This window comes from Amblyomma mixtum, chromosome 4 (assembly GCF_055824585.1).
Source record: "Amblyomma mixtum isolate Tamu chromosome 4, ASM5582458v1, whole genome shotgun sequence".
NCBI classification, from domain to species: domain Eukaryota; kingdom Metazoa; phylum Arthropoda; class Arachnida; order Ixodida; family Ixodidae; genus Amblyomma; species Amblyomma mixtum.
In genome coordinates, this window is record NC_143015.1 from 109,439,963 (window position 1) to 109,450,547 (window position 10,585).

Consider the following 10,585-nt stretch of genomic DNA (forward strand, 5'->3'; position numbering starts at 1 on the left):
GCCTGAGTCATTTCACTGAATGAGTGCATGCGCTCCCGCGAGAAGCCCAGGTTGAGGCCGCCGGTGCCCGGTTGAGAGAACCTCGGGCTAAAGCGTTGGCGGCCTCGTTTAAGGGATTCCCGGAGTGGGCAGGCACCCATATCAACTCCATGTGGCGGGGTGGCTGTGTGGCGAGAGATTTCAGTATGCGAAATGCAGGGACGTGAACTCTCCCGCGAGCAAAATTTAGTATGGCAGTTTTAAAGTCGGATAGGAGACATCGGGCCTCCGTGCGTGTTATGGCCAGGGCAATGCGGCCTCTTCGGCCTCCTCCGAAGTGGCAGTAGGGGTTATGTGAAGGGTGGCAATCGGTTGGAGGGAGGGGTTCGTGATGGCTACAACCGCGTCCTCGCCCGTGCATGCGGCTTCCACCCAAACGGCATACGGTTCCCTGCGATAGTGTTTGTGGAGTGCCCGTGCGCGAGCTCTGCGGCGGGGTTCGTAGTAGGTGGGATGCATGTTTTTGGGGAGAGGTTTAATAAATAATTCGCGGTGAATGTGGCGGGAGACCTGGAGCTGTGTGGGATCCGTGACTGGTAGGTGGATACCGAGGGTGTGTAGGATGTGTCTGCCGGTGGTGGTTTTCGCGAGACGTATGTATTGTGCCTGTCGGTGTGCCTCGATAAGCTCCCCTACCCTATTGTGCAGGCCTAGTTGGAGGAGTTTTTCGGTTGAGGTATTTGGGGGTAGTTGTAGTGCTGTTTTAAATGCTGTTCGGATCATGGCATCCAGGGTGGAGATTTCCCCGGCCTGGAGTTTCAGGTAGGGGAGCGTGAAGAGAAAGCGGCTGAGGACGAAGGCATGAATGCGACGACATAGGTCATGCTCCTTCGTGCCCCGGTGGTGTGCAGAAACGCGGCGGATTAGGTGGGATATCCACACCGTCGTCTGCTTGAGTTTCCGTATGGTGAGTGTGTTTTTCCCGATGTTCTGGATGTGGAGGCCCAGTACCCTGAGACTGTTTACCTCCGGGATGTGCCAGTTTTCCAGTGTCTCCATGATGGGGGCTGTGGGGCAGTTTCGGGTTGTGGGGCGGATTATAAAGAGCTCCGACTTCTCCGGAGAGCAGGAGAGCCCGATACTACGCGCACGTGTTTGGGTGAGGTTAGCTGCCGATTGTAGAGTATTTTCTATGTCTCCATCACAGCCATGGGTATTCCATAGCGTTATGTCATCGGCATAAAGTGTATGACGAAGGTTAGGGATGGTTTGTAGATTGCGGGCAAAGGGAATGAGAGTGACATTGAAGAGAAAAGGGGAGAGGACGGATCCTTGGGGGCTGCCAACCCCACTAAGGGTGTATGGGGGGGATATGTAGGGACCGAAGTGAATTTCGGCCGTGCGGTTAGTAAAGAACGCTTGAATATAGGTATACATACGTTCCCCTGTGTTCAAGGGGGAGAGGGATGCCATGATCGCTTGATGGTATAGGCGATCCAAGGCTAGGACAGCTTTTCTGTGACCCGGAATGAGGGGATCGAACATTCACCATGGAAGGAGAAGAGAGTGAGGCTGCTGCTAGACGACGCAGAAAAGCTGGGAGTTCTTCCGCGCCACTTTCCGTCCCCTCCTCCTCCTCCTTACAGTGTGTAGACGGCCGAACGCCTCCAACGTTATCGTGGTGCACTCAGTGCATTGTGTGCGAACTGCGACAGCCAAGTTCGCGCAAGCGAGCTTTGCATCCTATTGCGCAATAAAGGATTTATTATGTTATATCTGAGCCATATGTAATATTATATTAGAGCGCGATGCAATATTTGAGTGCTCTGCAATGGCTCCAGCTGAAGCAGTAGTTTTCAAGTGACTTCTCGTGGCCCCAAAGTGAACGGTGACTGCCTGAGAATTGCGCAGACTGGTTGCTTTACTGAACGGCCCCCATCACAGTGCTCAACAACTGCACACATACTTAGAGCCAATGTCTCACATGTGCGATGTCATTGGCGATGTCATTGGATGTTAAACAAATCGACAGGGTTAAAATTAATCTGAAGCACTCTATTACGGCGTCTCCCAAATCTTATGTGCAGCTTTGTGACCTAAATTCTTTATACGCTACCATACCACAATATACTACGGCATATGATCCACCACTCATGCTAACTCATAAAATTAATTACCAACAATACCATACCATAAGTCATACCATCCACCACGCCATTTCTCACCAACGTCTAATGGTTGTTTGAGAAGTTTTTTAACATCACACCCTGTGGTGGCCCTTCCAGCTGTAGTCTCAAGGATTCTAAAAACAGCTGCCTCTGGTAAGGCGTCTAGCAAATGAGACACGACGTTCAGCCCAAAAGACGTTGTTCTACACGAGTTATTGCTCCTGAAATGCTTTCGAACTTTGTCACGCGCTCTAGTGTGGGATGAAGTCGCTGCAGCGTGATGATGTAGGCGTTTCTGAAGGACAGTCCCCGCATGAATAACGATGCAACTAAACGAGCACAATTTAGTTCTTGTAAACTACATACAGTGGACATAGCAGGAAGAAAATATTAAGCTGAGCAAGCGAAGTTTTCAAATATTATTGCGCTCTTATACCTTTATTGTGTGTGCGTATCTGTACCCGCTTAGTGTTAGTCGGTTACTCCTATGTGCCGTAGATGAAGACAGACAAGGTTCTTTGAAATGAAAAGTCACAGACGGGTACAGATCCTTATGTCCGCGCTTGTGCACGATATAAACATCACACTGTATTTACCTTCTTCGCATATAGCTGCCTCTTTCATTTCGATGTGGTACTTTCCTGGCGGTCACTAGCAGCTGGACGAGTGGCGTCCATGGTGCCTGCGGATGGAATGCATGGGTGAGTTGGCAGCTGTATTTTCGAGGAACTAGTCGGGTTAGTCGGCAGCTTATTGAAGCGACAGCTTCACAAGGCCACGTAAAGATAACATCACCGTGCTTTCAGTTTTAACTTTGAAGCGAACCAGAGGTCAAACCATGAGAGCTTATGGCGTTAATATGGTGTGCTACCCGACGGTACCCGACCTCAAGGTAAAGGTCGAAAGATCGTTTCCGTGTGATATGGGATGTCATCGCAAGGTTGACATGACGTGATCCACGTAACTGATTGCATCATAACTTGTGAATATGACGAGGGCCACGTAGCGGCCTCTGGCGCTGAAAGACGACGAATAATCCGCCGTAGCAGCTCGTCGACCTGAAAAGTTAGTGACAGTTCTTGTAAGCTACATACGGCAGATGTAGCAGGAAGAAAATATTAAGCTGAGCAAGCGAAATTTTCGAACATCTTTGCGCTCTTATGCCTTTTTCTATGTGTGCATACTTGTACAAGCTTAGTATTAGTTGGTTACTCCCATTGAACCATAGATCAAGAGAGACTGGGTTCGTTGAAATGAAGTCCCTCAGAGATGGGTAGAGATAAATACGTTTGCTTCTGCCCACGGTTGTCTAGTGTGTCGACCTAACACTATATTTAACTTGTTCGCGTAGCTGCCTCTTTTGATTCGGATGTGGTACTTCCCTGCCGGTCACCTAGCAAGTGGACGACTGGCGTCAGCCGGTGCCTGTGGATGGAGTGCATGGGAGAGTTGGCAGTTAATTTTGTGAGGAACTAGTCGGGTTAGTCGGCAGCATATTTTTCCTTCGTATAAGCACGCATGGCCACCCGTGCTTGTGGTGAGTCGGGCAGTAACGGCGGACGCTGTGTGCGAAACATTGCAGAACTCCCGTTCAAGAAAAAAAAAGGTGCGATATAAACGGTTCGGTACGGATTGCTCTCTAACTGAAATGCGGTAACGTACTGCCCATTCATTTTGATTGAAATTATCAGCTTGAATCTGGTCTCATGACTGTCCTTGGAAAAATGATTTGAATGAATGAAACATCTAAAACCCTTCTATAACGGCGCGGTTCAGGCATCCGCCGAGATTAGAGACAATTACAGCGCCCATTGCTTTCCATAAAAATCAACTTTGAAGGATTTAATCCCTGGACCGTTGTTTTAGGTGCGCTGTTTCGTTGTTTGAAGATGCAATACCAATTCGCTCACTCCGCAGTGTTACTACAGTTCGTGACTGTTGCTAACTGCCACTTCGCGTCAAAGTGCAGGGGACTGCCCCGGTCTGCCGCCAGGCTCATGCAATACTGGCTCCAGAAAAGCAATTGTGCGGGATCGGCGCCCCGAAAGAAGTGCAGTGGCTATCTGAAGTGCCTTCGCCGCGTGGGTGTCAACCACGGCTCGAACGAAAGAACATTTCACAGCCTCCCCCTTTCGTAGTTCTTGTGACGGAGAGGAACCTGTACCAGGTGAGGATGATGGTTGACACCAGACTAGCGCACTAGACGATACATATGCGAGACGCTGTGCGCATTTGCTGCAAAAGGTGTTAATGTGACAGTATATCTTGTCTCATGAGTGGCGTGCGCATGACCTGTCGCCAGTGTGTGCCGGCCAAGCGTGTCCGCACAAAAATGACCATTCTAAAAAAAGAAATTCCGTGGCATTGCGGTACGAACCCAAGCCCTGAATGTGCCAGGCGGGCAAGCAACGCATACGCCCATAAAGGGTCGTTCGCTGACGCGTATTAGAGGAGCACGAAGTGAATGTATTGGGGTGTGTACGACGGTAAAGCGTGTTGGGGTTGTGTTCTAAAGTGATACAACGATTACTTACAAAAAAGTTGCTGACTCCATCCAGTGGTCACATGATAAGCGTCATGTGACAATCACGGCTTGCGATAAAAGTTGCCGGCGTAAAAAAAAAGGTCAACTTGGAAAAAGCAAGCTGTTCACATTCAAGCCCTAAACCTTTTCCATTTCTACACTGCAGCGCACAGCAGTGTTCTGCAAAGCAGAATAATCGCTTTTCAAAATTCCCATCGACAGCAATTGCGACGGGTATTTTCTTTTTGTTTTCCCTTACAACATCCACGCATTCTACCAAAACTTTGGGTGCAAGTTCTGAGAAAAGACCAACTTTCTTGAATAATACTTTTAATTGTGTGGAAACATTGGTATATTCCAAGGTAATGTTATCAACATATTGATGCTTCATTTTTTGATGCGCAGCAGAATCTTGGTTTAGAATGCCTGCTGCGCTCCCACAAAGCATTTAAGACTCCCACAGCACACGAAAGGGGAACATGCGGTTTTCACGATAGCAGAATTCTAGAAACTTGCGATGAAGAATGTGCGAATATATTGATCATTATGCTGCAATCTTCCGGTACGCGTTAAAACTGCGGTCATAAACTACCACGCGTTGTAAAAATTCGCACCTCCACAACATCTGGTGACGATTGTTATCCTTGGCAAATATGCGCAGGCAAGCGGCGTTCTGTTTCAGGGCAGTTGTATTGTCGATTTTTGTATTATGACTCGTGGTTTACGCCACTCATTGCTCTTCACATACTTTAAAACTTTGTAATACACTCTAGTCTGGGATGAAATCACTGCAGCATGAAGATGTAGGCATTTCTGAAATAAGACAGTTTCCGAGGATATATAGATTCAATAAATCCAGCTCAATTTGAATCTTGTAAACTACGTACAGCAGTCTTCACAGGAAGAAAATATTAAGCTGAGCGAGTGAAATTTTCGAACAGTTTTTCCCCTGTTATCCCTTTCTTGTGTTTACATATTTGTACCCGGTTATAGTTAGTTCCTTAATCCAATTGTGCTATAGATAAAGAGAGACAAGTTTGCTTGAAATGAAAACTGACTTATTCAGAAATGAGTAACATCAGTGGACTCGACTCAGCTCGTGCTTGTCTGCGATGTAAAACCAACGCTGTATTTAACTTCTTCACAGAGCTGCCTCTTTCATTTGGATGTGGTACTTTGCTGCCGGTCGCCCAGCAGCTGGACGACTGGCGTCCAGAGGTGCCCGCGGATGGAACACATGGGTGAGTTGGCAGCTGTTTTTGCAAGGAACTGGTCGGGGTAAACAGGAGCTTATTTCTTCTTAGTAAAAGCACGCATCGCCAGCCTTGCTTGTGGTGAGTCCGGCTCTAACATCGGACGCTGTAAAATCAAAATTGTGTGCTGAACAATGTCGTCTTCCCGTGCAAGAAGGGAAAAGTGCGATACAAATGATTCCAGATGGACTGCTCTACTAAAATGCTGTAACGTAGGGATCTGACCCTCATTGCAGGTATCTGCTTGCATGCGGCTTCATGGTTCTCCTTGTAAGGACCAAACGCCCGACTAAAACCTTTCCCCTACGGCGCGGCTGAGGCTGTGCCGTTTCCTTTCCTCAAAAACTAATCGTTCTTTAATCTTTCCAACCAATATGATAGACAAAAGATTGGTTGGTTTATCGGGTTTAACGTCCCAAAGCGACTCAGGCTATGAGGTACGCCGTAGTGAAGGGCTCCGGAATAATTTCGACCACCTGGGGTTCTTTAACGTGCACTGACATAAAAATTGAATGACAAGTACAAGCGCTCTACGTATCTTTCTTTTTTCCCCTGGGCATTTGTTTTAGGAAAGCTGTTTCGTTCTTTCAAGAAGCGATACAAACTCACCCATTATGCAATGTTGCTTCAATTCAGGACGGTTGCTTACTGCCACTTCGGGTCAACGTGCAGGGCTGCCCCGGTCTCCCGCCAGGCTCATGCAATACTGGCTCCAGAAAAGCAATGCCACGGCATCGGCACCCTGAATGAAGTGCAGTGACCATCTGAAGTGCTCTCGACGCACGGGTGTCAAGCATGACCTCAGGGAAAGAGCCGGTCTCATCGTCGCCACTAGCGGAGATCTGGTGGGGAAGTGGAACCTGTTAAGGTGAGGAAGGTGGCTGACACCGGAGTAGCGCACGAGACGATACTTAGGCGAGACGCTGAGAGCATTTTATGCAGAAATGTGTTAATGCGAAAGCATTTTGTGTCTCAAGGTCTCCAATACGGCTTATTGAAGAATGCTTGCTGTCTACGTGGACATATATGTATAACGAGTAAGATATGGGCGCATTTTTTTATCCGGGTGAAAGAGGCTGCTCGAAAACCTGAAGCATATTCGTGGGCTCTAAAATGCGACTGTAGAAGAGATGTAGCAAAAGTATAGGACTCAAACTCAGAGTGAATATATCCCCAATAAGAACAAATTACCTTAAATGACAGAAATTTTCGAAATGATACGGTACAGCGTCCGCCACTAATGCTCTCAGACAATTCATAACCAACAATACAATACCATAACTCATACCATCCACCATGCCGTTTCTTACTAACGTCTATAAGTTGTTTGACAAGTAAAGCTTTTAACATCACACCCTGTGGTGGCCCTTGGAGCTGTAGTCTCAAGAATTCTAAAAACAGCTGCCTCTGGTAAGGCGCCTAGCAACAGAGACAGGGCGTTCAGCCGAAAAAACGTTGTTTCACGCGAGCCACTGCTCCAGAAATGCTTTCGAATTTTGTCACGCGCTCTCGCGTGGGATGAAGTCGTTGCAGCGTGATGATGCAGGCGTTTCTGAATGACAGTCCCCGCATGAATAAGGCTGCAAAGAAACCAGCAAAATTTACTTTTTTGTAAACTACATACAGTAGACATAGCAGGAAGAAAATATTAAGCTGAGCAAGCGAAGTTTTCGAACATTTTTGCGCTGTTATGCCTTTATTGTGTGTGCATATCTGTACCCGCTTAGTGTTAGTTGGTTACTTACATTGTACCTTAGATGAAGACAGAGAAGGTTCGTTGAAAAGAAGTGTCACAGACGGGTACAGTTAACTACGTTTCCTTATGCCCGCGCTTGCCTACGATGTAAACATAACACTGTATTTGACTTCTTCGCGTAGCTCCCTCTTCCATTTGGTTGTGGTACTTTCCTGCCGGTCACCTAGCAGCTGGACAAGTGGCGTCCAGTGGTGCCTGCGGATGGAACGCATGGGTGAGTTGGCAGCTGTTTTTTCGAGGAACTAGTCGGGTTAGTAGGCAGCTTATTGGAGCGATACCTTGACAAGGCCACGTAAAGATAAGATCGCCGTGCTTTCAATTTTAACTTTAAGCGCGCCAGAGATCAAACCATGAGAGCTTATGGCATTACTGTGGTTTGCTACCCGATGGTACCCGACCTCAAGGTAAAGGTCAAAAGATCGTGTTCGTGTGATATGTGCGTCATCGCATGGTTGACATCACGTGATCCACCTGACTGATGATATTCATAACTTGTTAAAAACTCAGGGGGCACTTTGACTGTCTAAAGTGGGTAGAGGCGGAAGCGTTTTCCGCACCACCTTCGCTGTTTCTGTGGCACTGGTGGCGTAACATATAATTGAGTACTAATTACTAAGTGATGACAAATCACTAATCAATGGTTAATTACTGATTAATGCCTGAATACTAATTAACTGCTAATTAATGACGCTTAAGCTTCGCCTTTAGGAGTGGAACGCGACAGCGCGTTGTAGCGCTGCCAGGGAGTCCACAGAACGCCACCACCCGTTCGGCGCGATGCCTTGCCCTTTGAGCGCAACACTTTTTGCAGAAAGGAAACGGCGCAGTAATTCTCCGTCATCTCGGTGGACACCTGAACCGCACCGTAGAGGAAGGGAGGAAGTGGGAGTGAAAGAAGATAGATAAAGAGGAGCCGTAATGAAGAAAATGAAAATTGTATTTGAGGAAAGGAAATTACGCAGTAACTGTCTCACAAAATTCAGGGGGGGGCACTTTTTTGACCTAAAGTGTGGTCAATGATGTGAGGTTAAGATGTTAAGCTTCGCCCCTAAGAGTGGAACGCGACAGCGTCTTGCAACGCTGCCAAGGAGTCCATAGAACGCCATCGCCCATTCGGTTCTACGCCTCGCTCGTCGGTAAATTGGTTTTTGAGGAAAGGAAATGTATCTGTCTCTCATTTGTCGGTGGACACCTAAACCTCGCCGGAAGGGAAAGGAGGAGGATGAGAGTGAGTGAAGACACCGTATTCACTAGACGCGCCTTTGTTCATTCCAAACCATCGAGCTGGCATGGCGGAGTGGATGCATGCTCGTCTCTCACGCCGAAGACCGGGGTTCGATTCCTGACCTCGACCAATTTCTTAATCGGTTTTATTTATTTATATGGCCTGACTAGTAAAGCTAATTAGGCTAATTGGGTAATTAAGCAATTAACTAAGCTCAGTCCCATTTACTTGGAGCAGCACTATACGATACTAGCCAAAGTACAATTGGCCCCGTTTGAAATTCGCGCACTGTGACGTCACGACGTTTCGACCAATTGAAAAGCGTGACATTTTCTGTCGACAACTGCTGCTTACAACGATGAGACATTAAAGGCTTCCGCCTTAATATGAGGAGGACCGCGTAGCGGCCCCAGGCCAGGTTCATCGCGATGAAAGACGACGAACAATCCGCCGTAGCAGCTAGTCGACCTGCAAAGTTAGTGACAATACTTGTCAACTACGTACAGCAGATATAGCAGGAAGCAAATATTATGCTGAGGAAGTGAAACCTTCCAACATTTTGGCGCTGTTATGCCTTTTTTGTGTGTGCATACTTGTACCGGCTTAGTGTTGGTCGGTTACTTCCATTGGACCATAGATGACCAGAGACAGGGTTCGTCGAAATGAAGTCACTCAGAGATGGGTAGAGATATATACATTTCCCTATGCTCGCGCTTGTCTAGGGTGGAAACCTAACACTGTATTTAACTTGTTCGCGTAGCTGCCTTTTTCATTTGGATGTGGTACACCCCTGCCGGTAACCTTTCAACTGGACGAGTGGCGTCCAGCGGTGCCTGTGAATGGAGTGCATAGGTGAGTTGGCAGCTATTTTTTTCGAGGAACTAGTCGGGTTAGTCGGCAGCATATTTTTCCGTAGTATAAGCACCCATCGCCACCCGTACTTGTTGTGAGTCGGGCTATAAGGGCGAATGATGTGTGCGAAACATTGCAGAACTCTCATTGAAGAAAAAAAAAGGTGCGATATAAACGGTTCGGTACGGATTGCACTCTAACTAAAAACCGGTAACGTAGGGCCCAGTCATTGTCAGTGAAATTATCTGCTTGCATCTCGTCTCATGACTGTCCTTGAAAGAATGATTTGAAAGAACGAAACAGCTCCACCACAACCCTTCCCTAACGGCGCGGTTCGGGCTTCCGCCGAGATGCGAGACAATTACTGCGCCTTTTCCTTACCATAAAAACCAACTTTCAATGTTCCCAATTGAAATGAAGGACTTGATCTCTGGTCCGTTGTTTTAGGGGCGTTGTTTTGTTGTTTGAAGATGGAATACCAATCCGCTCACTCCGCAGTGTTACTACAGTTCATGACTGCTGCTTACTGCCACTTCGCGTCAAAGTGCAGGGGAATGCTCCGGTCTCCCGCCAGGCTCATGCAATACTGGCTGCAGGAAAGCAATGGCACGGGATCGGGACCCAGAAGGAAGTGGAGTGGCCATCTGAAGTGCGTTCGCCGCGTGGGTGTCAAGCACGGCTAGAACGAAAGAACATTTCACAGCCTCCCACTTTCGTAGTTCGTGTGAGGGAGAGGAACCTGTACCAGGTGAGGGAGATGGTTGACACAAGATTAGCGCACTAGACGATCCATATGCGAGACGCTGTGCTCATTTGCTGCAGAAAGGT

The 10,585-nt window shown here is 47.6% G+C and overlaps 1 protein-coding gene across 2 annotated transcripts; it reads left to right on the forward strand.

The window, feature by feature from the left end:
• Window positions 1-2,804: 2,804 nt before the first annotated feature.
• Window positions 2,805-6,786, forward strand: LOC149347813 (uncharacterized). 2 transcript variants are annotated; one of them, XM_089585683.1, is made up of 4 exons: window positions 2,805-2,848; window positions 4,112-4,314; window positions 5,819-5,912; window positions 6,597-6,786. In XM_089585683.1, the coding sequence occupies exons 1-4, from the start codon at window positions 2,836-2,838 to the stop codon at window positions 6,668-6,670; spliced, it is 384 nt and encodes a 127-aa protein (XP_089441809.1). In that variant the 5' UTR covers window positions 2,805-2,835; the 3' UTR covers window positions 6,671-6,786. The 2 variants fall into 2 exon arrangements, with proteins under 2 accessions (XP_089441809.1, XP_089441810.1); XM_089585684.1 differs by lacking the exon at window positions 2,805-2,848 and adding an exon at window positions 3,163-3,212.
• The last annotated feature ends 3,799 nt before the right edge of the window (window positions 6,787-10,585 follow it).

Coding starts and splice junctions, on each gene's coding strand:
- LOC149347813 (XM_089585683.1), top strand. Junction 4,315..5,818: donor CGGAGAGGAACCTGTACCAG/GTGAGGATGATG, acceptor ACTTCTTCACAG/AGCTGCCTCTTTCATTTGGA. Junction 5,913..6,596: donor CCCGCGGATGGAACACATGG/GTGAGTTGGCAG, acceptor GTCAACGTGCAG/GGCTGCCCCGGTCTCCCGCC.